Source organism: Nipponia nippon, unplaced genomic scaffold, assembly GCF_047370975.1.
Source record: "Nipponia nippon isolate SJK-2023a ecotype South Korea unplaced genomic scaffold, ASM4737097v1 scaffold_1, whole genome shotgun sequence".
Classification (NCBI taxonomy): domain Eukaryota; kingdom Metazoa; phylum Chordata; class Aves; order Pelecaniformes; family Threskiornithidae; genus Nipponia; species Nipponia nippon.
This window is the reverse complement of record NW_028262290.1, coordinates 68,277,535-68,291,562: the sequence shown is the minus strand read 5'-3', so window position 1 is coordinate 68,291,562 and position 14,028 is coordinate 68,277,535. Positions and strand designations below refer to the sequence as shown.

Genomic DNA, 14,028 nt, shown 5'->3' with positions numbered 1-14,028 from the left:
GTGCCGAGCCGGAGTGGGAGCGTGTTTGCGTGCCGCCTGTGCGCGGGGGAGGGAGGGCTGTGACGGGGAGCGTGTGTGTGCGTGGTGTGTGCGTGTGTGTGCCTGTGCGTGTGTGGTGTGCGTGTGCCGGGTCGCGCGTGGGGCGGCTGCGCCTCCGCGGGCCCGGGCGGGCAGCGGCCACGGCGACGCCTCCCCGCGCCCGGGCGTCCCCCCGCGCTCGCGGTGCGACCGCCACCTGCAGAAGGTGCCCTGCCCGCCCCGCCGGCACCGAGGGCTGATGCCGTGAGGGAAGCTCGGCCCGGCCGCACACTTTGCTCTGCCTCCCCCCGGCCCCGGGCTGCGCTCCCCGCTCGGCGGCTCTGCCCGACCCGAAGGACGGGCGCAGGCGGCACCTCCCGCCCGCGGCCCTGCCCCGGCTCCCGGGGAATGCGGCACTAGCACCCCCGCCCCGGCTCGGCTCGGCACGGCACCGCTCCCCTCCTCCGCCTCCCCGGCTCTAGGGGGGGGCTTTTTCCTCTTCGGCGTTTTCTGCCGGAGCATCCCTTTTTTTTTTTTTTTTTTTTTTCCTTTTGGAGGAGGAGGAGGAGGAGGAGGAGGAGGAGGAGGGAGGAGGAGGAGGGAGGTGTTCAATGAGGGCTGCTCGGGCCCCCCCTCCGCGCCTGAGAGGTGCTGTCTCTCCCTGAGCGGAGAGGGGGGAGAGCAGCCGGGGAGGCAGAGGCAGGTCCCGCTCCCTCGCTCTGCCGCCGGGGAGAGAGGAGGAGGGTGGTGGGGAGTGTGCCTGTGTGTGCGTGGTGGGGGGGTTATTTATTTATTTATTTATTGCTCCTGGTGGTTGCAGCTGGCAGACCTGGGAAGGAGTAGGCGCCATTGCCAGAAGGATTATTGCCAGGGGAGGGGAGGGGAGGGGGGGACGAGAGAGGAGACCCCGAGGCTCCCGGGGAAGCAGAGAGAGGCGGCTCTTTTCCTCCCGCCTCGGCTCCTGCCGCCGGGGGATGCGCCCGGACTGAGAGGGGCTCGGCTCCCTTCCGCCGCTCTGTCCGTCCCCCCACCCTCCTCAGTCCTCCTCCTCCTCCTCCTCCTCCCCCCCATCCAGCAGCATGAATCCCTCTCCGCGGAGACCGGCCGCTGCCACCTCCAACCCTGCCATGCTACTGCTGCTCCTGTGCCTGGGCTGGGCGCCGCCGGGCTGGGGCTGGACGCGGGGCAGCTCCCGGGGGGCGGCCGGGCTGCCCCCCAACGCCACCACGCCGATCTCCATCATGGGCTTGATGCCGCTCAGCCAGTCCGAGGAGGACCAGAAGAGCAAGATCGGCCGGGGGGTGCTGCCCGCCGTGCAGCTGGCCATGGATCAGATCCGCAACGAGTCCCTGCTCAACCCCTATTTCCTGGACCTGCGGCTCTACGACACGGAGGTAGGGACCGCCGCGGGCCCCCCGCCGCCGGGCGCAGGGGGAGGCGCCGCCGCCCGGTCCCGGGGCGCTGCGGGTGCCGGGGCGCAAGGGCAGCGCGGACGCCGGGGCCGGGCCGGGGCTGCGGCTGCCGGCGGGGGCCGTGCGCGGCGCCTCCGAGCCCGCCCTGCCCGCCCGGCCCCGCGGGCCGCCGGCAGCTGCGGGGGGACCGGCGGCGGAGGGAGAGGAAGTGGAGCCGGCGGGCCGTATCCCGCCCTCGCCGTGCACATCCGGAGCGGCTCCCCGGCGGCCGGGGCTCGCCCCGCCGCTCGCCCCGCCGCCGCCCCTGCCCGGCGCGGCGGGGGCCGCTTGCAGCGCGGGGGTGGGCCCGGGCGGGTGCCCGGGTGGCGGGGGTGCCCGCCTGCTGGGGGCCGGGAGCCGCTGCCCTTGGCACGCAGGCAGGCGGCGGGGAGGAAGGCTGCCTCTCGCCGGCGCTCCCTCGCCCGGCAAAGCTGCGGCCGCATCCCTCTCCCAGCCGCGACCCCTTCAGCAACAGATGCACGCCGGCCGCTTTACTCGCCCTCTCCGCCAAGGGGCACACGCTGCCACCCCCGTTTGTCCCATGCAGCGCCGGGACGCGAAGGGCAGCGGCCGCAGCCGTAGCTTGAGGAGGAGGCGGGGAGGCTCCCGCAGGGTTTCGTCGGGTCTGTCCCTCTCCTCCGGCTGGCGCGGCGGGAGCGGCTGGGCGCTCTCGGAAAGAGTTAAATTTGCGGTCCCTCCGCCCGCGGAGCGCCCGGCGGCGCGGCGGGATGCCGGCGGGGAGCCCCGCTCCGCACCGCTGCTGCCCGGGGCCGGCGGCCGGGCTGGGCCGGGAGGGGAGCCCTGCGCCGTGCTGCGCCGGGAAACATCTTGCCTTCACCTGGTAGAGAGGGAGGCGGGGAGCGAGGCCAGGGCTTTGTTGAGTTGGTTCCCACCACCAGCCACCCACAACTGCATCTGGTTTTGGTCAGAACTTCAATAACCGAGTGTTTGCGGAGGGTACGTGCCGATTCAGTATCGAGGCTTTCCTGAAGATGGCAGTCGTTTCTTGTGTAATGCTGGCGTCGGGCGCTCATTTCCAAGACAACCCCCGGTAAAGCGAGCGACTACCGCAAAATCTTCCTGGCTGTAATTTAAGGAAGCCCCTCTCTTCTCCCCTTCGATTCTCAGGGTCCGGGGGGGAGCGAGCTGAGGGCAGCGATGACAGGCTGTACTGCTTCGTGACGGTGCCTCCGTCCCCCAAAATCCTTACAAAAGCCTCTCCTTCTAGGGTGGCTGCTCTTTGTTGACATACATTTGTCATAGCATATTTTTTTTCAGAGATGTCTGAGCAGAAATGCACGGAGGGCAATATTGCTGAAGATGTAATTTGGGAGAAAGCATGCTGTCGTCGTGTTGTGTTGTGTGATCAAGACCGAGATAATGAAAGCGAATACAGGCAAGATCAGCCTAGAGTAGCTGTTTGTTTCCTTAAAAAAATGAATCTCAGGGAACTCTGCAATCATAATGAAAAGAATTATGGGGGATTTTCTGAATGGCATTACCTGTTTCATAAAGTGAGGTACTTGTTAGAAAAAAATTACAGTTCTCCTAATCCCGTTTTCATTACATTATTCTATTTAAATCCTTCCCTTGGATGGAATTGTTACAAAAATAACACATGCATAGGAAGCAGAGAAGCCTAGGCAAGATCTTCCTTCTTCATACAGTAACAACATAATCGATAAGGTGCTGCACTTCATTGCAGTCAAAATATTCTGAAGTTCTTAATACAGATTTTGGGCTCTGAACTAGGCAGTTAGCATTAAAATATTCAGGAAAAAATGCTCTATTTGTTCTGGAATGAGTATTAGTTTCTTAAAAATTGCATTTTTACTGTTTTGTACTCTAGGGACAAAAAGAACCGGGGTCATGTTGCCAGCTTGCTGTGTAGCTTTGAATGCTTTTAAGCAATTAATAAATGGATGGTTATGGAATGCTAAGTCAGGCGAATGTATATATTTGGAGTACGGCTGGATCATTATTGCATGCTTAATAGTGACAAGTAAATAACTTAGTGTTCATGAAGAGCACTAGATTGACTGCACCAAAATGGAATAGACTAATGGCTGGAATAGCCATTAAATACATAACGGCAGTGCAAACTTTTTCACTGGGTTCAGACATTACCTTATTCCTTCAGTGCACTTACGGTAAGCAGAAGGGTAGATGGCTCATCATGCCTACTTGGTCCTCAGCCTGTTTTCTGAGGTCGCCAATAAATAGATATCGCTGAAGGGCCTGGATCCTTATCGTTGCATAATCACAGACCAGGGAGTAGTTCTCCCTCTCAGGGCTTCGCAGGTGGTGCTTGTGACATTGTTGGCTCTTGAAAAGAGAATGTGGAGCCTTGAACACATGGGATTTTTTAATAGCTTGAGAAATAATTGTATATTTGTAATGCTTAGGAAATGCATGGCAGTGATTCAGAAACTCATATATTCTCCTTCACGTCTTTCTAAAATCTCCCATTGTTGCAATCTGATATTTGTGTTGCAATTTTGCATAATATTTTAACAAAAACCTCGTTAAAAATAATAATGAAAATAAACAAATTGGATTTTTTTTTTCTTTATTATGCATTCAGGTAGTTTTCTGTCAGGATTGAACTGAATATTTTAGTTTGCTTGATATATCTGATTTGTATAATGAAGCATTATAATGCCTTGACTTTCTGATCAACCATCTGAAGAATTGCAGTGTGCCTTCTAAGTTAGACTGTTGTTTGTCAGCATTTGAACTCGCTAGCCTTTGAGCACATGAGCTCAAAGTGTTTTTCAAAGCATTTAAACTGAATTAAACACTTAAGTACAATCCTAGGTCTATGTCTCAGCGAGTTGTGATTGTGTGAATGACATCTGTGTTACAAAATATGACCACAGGTTACAGCAAGTACATAAAAATGCAGAGGCTTCTGTCTTGAGTATTTTTCATGGTTAAATGTGTTTGAGTGTGATCCTGATCCAGTTTGGTTTTGCTACCCCATGGGCATGCCTTTATCTATTTGGATATTCCTACATAGGCGCAGTCAATAAAACGAAGCTCAGGTGTAGGTGTTTGCAGAACTCTGGTCTAAGTTAGTGACTTTAATTTGTGCTGTTCATTTCAATGAGAGCGGGAGCAAACTCTAGATGAGACTCTTAGGCAAAATTTCATAATTACGTTATTTTAGAAACTAGAGAATTTATAAAGTGATCATCTGTAAAGACTCTCATCCAAAACCCATTGAAATTAATGGCAGTAATTCACTGATTCCAACAGCCCTTGGACCGGGTCCTAGAAGTTAAGGGTGCTTGATAGTTTATGGCTTTGGATCAATAACTGTGATATATTTCTTCTTTTTCCTGTCCCTGTGATTGTAACTTTAGTTGGTTGAAAATGCAAAGAAATTCTTTGCAAAATAATGAAATAAAAAGCTCTACATGCGCTAGATATAGTTCACGACTTCATGTAAATCAGGAAAGATGATTTCTGCTTAAGCGCCCTGACACACATCTGTTAGAGGTAAAAAAAGCAGAATAACCCTAAAATAAAGGAATTAAACTTTCTAGTAGACAATATTATAAATTTCAACAGTATTTAATTTGCATCAGGCAAAAACTGACCATGCAGAAACTAGAGGAAGAGGCATAGTGGAAGAAGACAAGGGCTTTAATGGAAGTTGGATATCTGCCCTTCTGCATCTGGACATCTTCCCTCGAATATGGCATATATTTTCTGATTTCTTGTAGGAGCAGTGCTGCAAGTGGTGCACAGACAGGCTGAATTTGTTTTGAATCTAAACATGTATAATCAAGAAAGCTGCGTATGCAAGTTAGAATTCTGTTACTTGTTTCTGAAGATCAAAGTGAGTCTTGACAAGCTAAAAGAAATACCTTCCAGAAGTAAGTGGAGTATATTATCACAAAGGAGGAAGAATATTCATACTATGGGTATGAGATTATTTCATTTTCTCTAACTACTACAAATAATTTGTGGTAATCCTGATCTAATCTCATCTTTATGTAATAATACACTCTAATACCTTTAAATAGCAGCTTGGCATAGAAGGGTGAGCTCTGGAAAATGCACAGGACTCCATAAAATCTGAAGGAAAATGTGAACTTGTTGGCATTTAATACACATTTGCCTATTCCTATTCTGTAATTAAGCAGAAAGTGCCGCCCTCAAAGTTTAAGAAAGTTATACAGGCCGTGCACCAGTCTGGGTCATTCCTACCAGCTATTCTAAGTTAAAAAAGACCTTCAGCCACCAAATAAAGATGCCTTTTCCAGAAAGTCCAATCATGAATGATGTCAACAAAGTCAACTCATGTCTTGTTCCTGCAAGCTGAAGTACGAGTCTCATTTACTTTTGCTAAGGATGGGGAATATATTCTGGAAACAGCAGAGCAGGTTTGCGTCAGTGGTGCAAAATCAGGTATCTGTCCAAGGGTGTGGAGCTCAGTGTCCAGTAGCACCTGATGGTCCTCAGAGAGGGACAAATGGGTACCAGTTGCCGTCTGACAAACTCTGCCCTAACAGAATTGAGGAAGGGCATGCCCCCCAGAAAGAAATCACATGATGTGTAGGTTAGGCCCTTTGTCTTAGGAGTCATAGATTCAAATCACTCTGACGGCAGCTGGATTTGTGCGGAGAAGTATGGTGTACCAAAGCCAAGTCGGGGCTCTAGGGGTGAGCCTTGACGCGCTTGTGAGTGCTCTGAGCACTAAATTGTCTGGAGCCTTATTTTTGTTTTTAAAGTAGTGCTCAAAATGGGACAGATAAGGGGTTGTCATGCTCATCGAAGAGTAACAGTCAGCTGAATACGCAGGAGATGTCAGGGTCTAAAAGAGGGTCCAGTTTACAGCAAACTGAACTGGCAGACATTTGTTCTTGTATCGTCAGATGAGCTTGTGTCTGGCATACACTGTAGTTGGGTAATTTCTTACCTTTAAATATGACCAAGTACTTGTGCTGTCTGATATATGCAAAGAGTGTAGCATTAAAATGCAGTACGCTACGTGTATGGGTGACGATCACTGTCTACTCTGCTGGCGATGTTCTGCTTGGAAGGGACATATTTCTTTAAATAGTCAGTGTCCCCTTTGACTTTCGCGTAATATGGTTCCATTTGCGACATAACCTCTTTTTGCTTTAGAGTTTTGCAAACTTGGAGGGAATAATCTAAAAGTTAAGTGTTTATGTTAATTCTATGCTGGCTTCTCCGCTGATGCTAAGATGTGGGTGGGGAGAGGAGAGAAATCATGTATTCACTGCACCCACTCCTCTGGGTGCAGAACCCAGACCTGCAGAATGTATATCCTCTAAATATCTCTGCAAAGAGATTAAAGCCAATGTATCATTTTCTGGCATATGTCTTGCAATTTCATGTATAACTTATCCTATGCATACTGCAAAACACACTGTTATGGAATCTTTTGATTCAAATGCCAAACACACTCCGTCAGCAGGGAAAAAATATTTTTTGAATAAATCCAGGAAGGAGTTTCCATTTACATTTGAAGAAAGAGGGGGAAGGCCCTATCCTCTGATATGGTTATCAACCAGCGCGAATTACTCAAGTTTGTGGAAAAGATGGGGTGTAATATCCTGGTGATAACTGTGAAGAAAATATTTGCGATAGGAAAAGGGAGAGGAAGGAGATAGAAGACAGAGATTTAATGATGGCATTCACACAGAAAGCTGTCAATGTAATATTTATATTGTTTTAATTAAATACACGTAACTATTTGGGATGACAACATAAATAGCACCACATGTCAAGGCTACAAAACACCACCTCACGTTAATGACCTGAGCATGATGATGCATGTGTGTCTCAAGCTTTGTTCTCTGCTTTCAATTTCATTGCTTTGTGGTTGTTTTCATGGCATATGGTGGAAGAACAATGCATTTGAGCAAATTGCAGGAGCCGGGAGCCAAACAGCTCTTTCATGAAACTCAAGTGGAGGCCATTGCTATCACAGGAAAGGAGATACTTTTCCTTTGGAAGGGTTGAACCATTGCATACAGAGGTCTGTCTCAGGGAATCAAGTGGTGGAAGTTAGCAGAGGAAAACCCTCCATGATCCATTTTGGCTCACATAATTTTTGGAGCAGCCGGGGCTAGCAGAGTCCATTGAGGCCAGTCAGCACGGGTGTGACTCGGACCTGTGCAGATGTGTGTTGATATGCAGCAGCCTCATATATCCCAAGAGCTCTATTTCAGACTGTGGGATTCCAAACTGAGAGGGTACAGTGCACATACATCACAGTTTTTTGAATTTATTTTTGTACTAGGAATCCTGGAACTATAACAGTGACAGAGCCTGAAGCTTTTCAGGAGCCAGATGCACTGTTCTCTGATTTGTGGATCTAGCTGAGCTAGAAATGAGATTTGCAGTGCTTTCGTGGTCCCCTGGCTCCAGCATTAATGGACCAGTAGCCTGACTCCTGAAGCAAACTGGTTCGGCCACAGCATCGCTCCAACTTAAAGAAGGTAGTTCCCCTAAAAATAGCTGGAATAGATTTTCAGTCGTGCTGTGTCTTGTCATGCCACTGATACTTGTGGGATGTCTTCTTTGTTAGGCAGGGATTCTTTTATTTGCTGAGGATTTTGCTGTGGGTAAGATCCGCTGTATTTGGGGGATGCTTGATAATGCCTTCTGAGTGGAAACAGGACATACTGGCTGGCAAACATTTTTTTTTTCCTTGTGATGGAATAACCATGTAATCTCATTGCCAAGTTAGTGATTGATGTCCAGTTTCTGTGCCATTAGTTTTTCATTATCGTCGACCTTTAGTTCTGACAATTTTATCCGTAGTATTTTCCAAATTAGTATTCTCAAATGTGAAAATGAAAGCTAACAAATTAAAGGCAAATATCCACCTTCTCTCTGAAAATAATAGTCACAAAGAACAAAGAATATAAGGGCTAATTCAGCAGGGCTGTCCGAATTGTTGTTACTGAGGCTCCTGAGAGATGAAGGCCAAGATAATGGACTAATTGATTTGAAGTGAACATCATGAGTTTGAGGGATAGGATTAGAAAACTTATGTTTCCTGCTATGGCCATGGTACTTCTCTTAAATAATTAACGACTTCTAAGATCAGAAGACCATTAGGATTATCCAGCTCTTACAGTATAGGCCATATATTTCACTTGGGGATTTCTGCCTGCTCCACTGTGAACTAGACTATGTACTTTAGAAAGTCTTCTGATCTTGTCTTTGGGATCCCCCAAAATCCTCATCCTTGGAAAACTTTTCTCTGTGATTTGCTTGAAATCCCTTTAAAAGTCCATTGCTATTTCCAGCTTAAACTCTGCTGACCCTGTAACCGCTGATGCTGTGAGAGCAGCAGCTCTCAGCTGTTGCACGTGCTGCTCTCCCTGCAATCCCTTCGTGGCTACAGAGCTGGGAAATCACCAGCAAGGTGGGCTGTGCAGGGTGACCAAGGCTTTCTGACTCTTTTATGGCTATCCAGGGGATCCAGCCTTGTAGGAAGGGCTCTGATGGATTAGATCCTGCTGGAATCAGAAGTCTTCTTCCCTTCTTCAGATTGTCACAGACCATACGTGAAAACCTTGTTAGCTTGCTTCTTGGCAAGCTGGGTCTGCCGGATTCATGTGCTCTTTCACTGGGCAGCTGGTTCTGCAGAAGTTTTTTTTTAATTCTTGGCTGAACCCCGTTTTCTTCTCTACATCCACCTATTTTGTAAGACCATTTTGCTACAGTCCCCATTAGAGGAACTCATCCTGTCCGCCTGATTAAGTTGTTTCCAGAATCTCAGGGTTTTTGATTAAAGAATCACTACCATATATCTTTAAAAAAATGTATTTGTTCCATCTTTTCTTTCCTTAAAGTAGTTATGTATTTTAATTTACCATTTACCTATGGTAGGCCTCAGCTTCTGCTGCAGCTTCACTGAACTACAGAATTAAGTGAAGATTCATATACACAATAGGTGTCTAAGTAACCATTTTACGCCCAAAGCCTCCAAGGAGGAATAGTGAGAGGCCCTTTTGGGATGTTAATTAACTTCCTTTCCACTGTTTACTGCTCCAGCTTTCACAGGGAATTTAATGTTTTTCTAGCAAAGAACACATATTTTTCTTTACAACTTTTACTCTATATAAAGTGAGAGTTTTTGACAGATTAACGCTTAGTGTGGTACAAAATATAACACGTAACATTTTTCAAGCATTGTGATTATCAGACATGCACTCCTGTGTATCTTAACAGCATCATATAGAGATATTTTAATATGCACATATAGTATAAAAATATTAAACTCTGCATTTCTGTGGGGTCTTTCATATAATTTTAAACTTCTGTAAAAGCACCTTGGGCTTTGCTTTCCCCTCTCCCCTGTGAATTCAGAGAGCCCTAAGTATTAATAATTTACAGGAGGTTGACCGAGATAGAAAGCCAACTTTGTCTTTTTTTCCCCTTCCACTTTCTCCCTCTCTGAAAATTATAGGCAGGACCAAATTCCATGTTGTTGGTGACAATCTAATCTGGAGGGATATGCTAGTGGCAGGAAGAATTTATGCAATGTAGTAAAAGAAATTAAATAGCAATAGCTACCACTACATAGAGAAAGTGATACAAAAAGTTTTTCATTCCAGATCTTTAAACTTAGCCAAGCTCCTCTCTGCTCCTCATTTCTTGCTGTGAAGAATACTAATGGTATCAGCTCCAGATCACTTCTTTTTTTTAAAAAAGAGAGTCAAGTTAGGTCCCTGAACCTATTTCCTTTCCAAAAGCACTGAGTGATTTGCATTTTCTGTCAACATCAGTGGGAACTGCTGGATGCTCAGCACTTTAGAAAGCCAGCCCACCTATGAAAATGCAACGTGCTTCTATGAGGAGAAGACCTAGAATTGCCACTTTTAATTAAGAACAAAGGCATTCATAGTTGCTTTCTTAAAATTTTCAAATTGCCTAATGGAATAAAACGCTGATTTTGTTCAGCCTTTGGGATACAGATCCTTTCAGGATCAGTGTCAGTATTATCAGAATTAAATATCCTTTAGAATTAGATTATTGCATCTCAAAGATGTTGTAGCACAAGTACAGATATTTTTAAAAAACATTGGTTTAAAAAATAGTCATTTTTGTAATTAACACTTATCTGGAAATGGTATGTTTGACCTTGGCACAAATAACAGCTTGCATGATGTAAACAAAAGGAGTGACACGGTGGGAGTACTATGTCCCTAGGGCCTTGTCACTCAAGGCAGGTCTACCCGGCTGGCACAATTATGTCACTGGTGGGTATCAGGAGGTGTTATCTCAATGTCAGCAGAAGCCCTTAGTGCAGTTACAGCAGCAAACAGCTCTTTTTAACTGATCTAATAAAAGTTATTTCAGTTAAAGGGGATAGTTTACTGAAGGGTAGAAGGTGTGTTTTCCTCAACCAATGAGTTCAAAATTTTGGTATTATTAGAAATCCTTTTTTCATCCATTATAGAGCAAGTAACAGATTAAGCTGCCTCTGAGCATTAAACTAGACAGACTGAGCTGCTTCGTTTTTCTTTTCCAGCTTTTTATGCATTCCTGCGGCTTTCTTCTGAATCTTTTACAGTTTGTCATCTTCATTCTCAAAGTGCTGCCACTAGAATTTGATCTATTACTTCAGGAATAATCTCACTGATGCTGTATATACTAGTAATTTTATCTCTTTTCTTCAAGCCTTCTGTTCAGAATTGAGGAAATGAATTTGATCTTTGTGCTGCAATGCTGGGGAAGAGGGAAAAGAAGAAGAGAAGAGATTTTCAGGCTACATATGAGGAGTGAGATTTGTGGCAAAAATACATTTTCATTTGCCTTCTCCAGATGAATCTTGCTGGCTACAAGCAAATGTAGTCAGTATAGGTAGGGCAGTTGGAAGTAGATAGCCTGGTCATTTGGGTAGTGCTGTGGGAGGTAAATAATTTTAGCTGAACAGCCAGCTACTTAAAAAACTGGGATACGTTAGAGCAGATAATAGTGTCTCAATATTGAAGCCACTCTTGGCATAGGTAGAGGCTTGGTCTTGATGGAAGAACAGAAGTTTCCATCCAAGATAAATCATAAATGGTTTCCAATGCATTATTACCAAGGTTTCTTACGATGTGTGAGTGCTCTGTACTCTAATTACACTGAGCGATTAAGCAACAAGATCAGAGACACACGGGACAAGAGGGGTGAATGATAACCTACTTGGAAAAAACTAACATTTGAGGCTGGGATTAGAACATCCTGTAAATGTTAATGGGTGTTACTCAAGGGGGAGGTAGTTCTGTGTGGGAGGCGTGAGGTGACATACAGCTTAAATATATAGCCAGCCTTTAACACAGTTAATACAGTCTATAGTCAACCTTTTACATGAACTAATAACTCTTTAAGTGATTTATGGTTCAGAAATACTGATCAGGGGATTGAGAACTCAATTTAAAATGCTATAAAGACAGAGAATAATGTGGTAAGGAGAACAACAGAGAAAAGATTTCTCCTTTTGCCTTTGGAAAGTACTGGCTATAGGCAACACATTTATGCCAGGTGTTAGGGTTTTCTCTTTTTTAAGTTCTCAGGGACTGTGCTCCTACGAGGGAGCACAATTTCCTCCTACAGTTTCCCTCTCTGAAAATTACTCAGTTTGTGCAGCTCTCACAAAGGAGATGCCAACAGTGAGTCATCTGATCACCAGCTCTGTCCTAAGGCTTTCAGCTAGCTCTTGTAAAAACTATACTGATCCTTACCATGCTGAAGAACGATTATTTACTTTTGGTAAAGCCTCCCAAAATAGTGGGGAAGGCAGGGTTTAAAATGAAATGCCCTTCATTTCCTGACACTGAAATCAAGTTTCAAAATTAGTACTATTTCAAATAATTGTGGAAATTCAGCTTCACATTTGAGAAATGCATATAAGATGGAGTGAGTTGATTTATCAGATTAAGATTTCCCAATTGTTATGTTTTGGTAGTAAATTCTGAGGATATTGAGTAAACTCAGTTGAAAGACTATTGTCAAATGTGTGACAGGGGCATAACAATGTGCTTTTGTAGGTATTAAGCCTCAGGAGATGTTATTATAAACCTGAAAATTATATCTGTATGATCAATCACGTACATGTCAAACATGGCTAGTTTTTTCACCAAACTGAAAACATATGGGCATGTTTTGACAAAAGTATTACAGGATTAATTAGCAATAAAAATACTATATAAGAAACAATTGTCTGGTTAGGTAGTTAAATGTTTCTGCCAGGAAGCAGATTTTAAGGAAGCAAGTAACACGAGGCCGCACTAGTACATGATCTTGTTTGTTCCTTTGCCAGGCATGGGTTAAATGCAGCAATGCTGAGGAGACCCAAAACTAGCACAAGGAGAAAAAAAAGACTGGTCTAGGTTGAAGCCGGTCACATATCTATAGAATGAGGTGATGCTCCCTAAAATGTATGTCCTTAAAGTATTTATGTCCATCCATATGGTGCTCAAAATGATTACATAGCCTCTGATACACCATTGCTCTCTCATGAATTCAAAGCCATTGGCTGGGCAGTGGGGGTAGAATGAGGTGCGGTGGCAGATTTGTTTTTTGAACATGGAAGAGGATATTGGATATTCAAACCATGTTTTTTTGTTACCTAAATATGAGCCAAAGCTATGACTCATGGAGCCCCATGTTCCCGCTTAGTTGGTGAAAAGATTTAGGCATAGGAAGAAGAGCAGTTCAGAGCACCTTAGCTGCTGAGGTTTGGCAGCATGAATGCCTCCCGCTTTCCTCCCCTCCTCTCCCTTAGTGTAGTCAATGCTGAAATAATGCTGGTAAAGAAAGCTGGTCCAAGGACTATTCACCAACAAGATCCTGTTTAAGCCTCTAAGAAAGGTATTAAAAGGGATTTAAGCAACATCTTGGCCTACACTGGCCCTCTGCTCCAGGAAGAATCTCATCCTGAGTTTAAAAAGTGTTTCAAAATATATTTTCAATAATTACATTATAGAATCATATGACTAAGCAATAGGAAATGCCTATTAAGTCATTGTGTTAAATTGTTGCTGTGCAGGATTGTGCTACTAGAGTGTGCTTCCTACTTAGTGTTGTGTCCAGCTAATGTGCTAAATTTCTCAGTATAGGGAATTCCCATAATGAGTTTTGACCCTGCTGCATTTGATTTGGGCAGGAAAAGCAGTATCTCCTTCCCCGCACAAAGGGCTCTGTACAGCCTTGCTGCTTTCTGACTATAGGCAATGGTGACAAAGAAAAACAAGGGTTATGCATCAGGTATTTCTATTTCACCTCGTGTTTGTGTCCAAGAATGCATGGAGAGGAATAATAATTAGTTGGGCTCTTTTCTTGCCTACCCAGCTGCACAAGTGAGTTGGCAGAAGAGCTGCTGTGGACAGTTAGTAATAAATTGAGCGTATCTGCTGCTTGGGGCTATTCACTGGGCCCAAGACAGACATTTATTTGCTTCTTCATTCAATATTATTTTGCTTTTTTTACATTTATTTATCTATTTACTTCCATGCCCTCATGTCATGCAATATATAGATTGTAATTATAAATTAGAATGTTTATAATTAAACTTTATTTG

At 45.3% G+C, this 14,028-nt stretch overlaps 1 protein-coding gene across 2 annotated transcripts in view; it reads left to right on the top strand.

Moving 5' to 3' along the window:
* The first annotated feature begins 773 nt into the window (after window positions 1-773).
* Window positions 774-14,028, top strand: part of GABBR2 (gamma-aminobutyric acid type B receptor subunit 2) — a 487,740-nt gene continuing 474,485 nt past the window's right edge. Inside the window, exon 1 of one of the 2 annotated variants that reach the window (XM_009471273.2) lies at window positions 774-1,412. In XM_009471273.2, the coding sequence (XP_009469548.2) occupies window positions 1,098-1,412 (315 nt within the window). In that variant the 5' untranslated portion in view covers window positions 774-1,097. The remainder of the gene's footprint in view (window positions 1,413-14,028) is intronic. The other variant, XM_087758773.1, reaches the window with a different exon arrangement.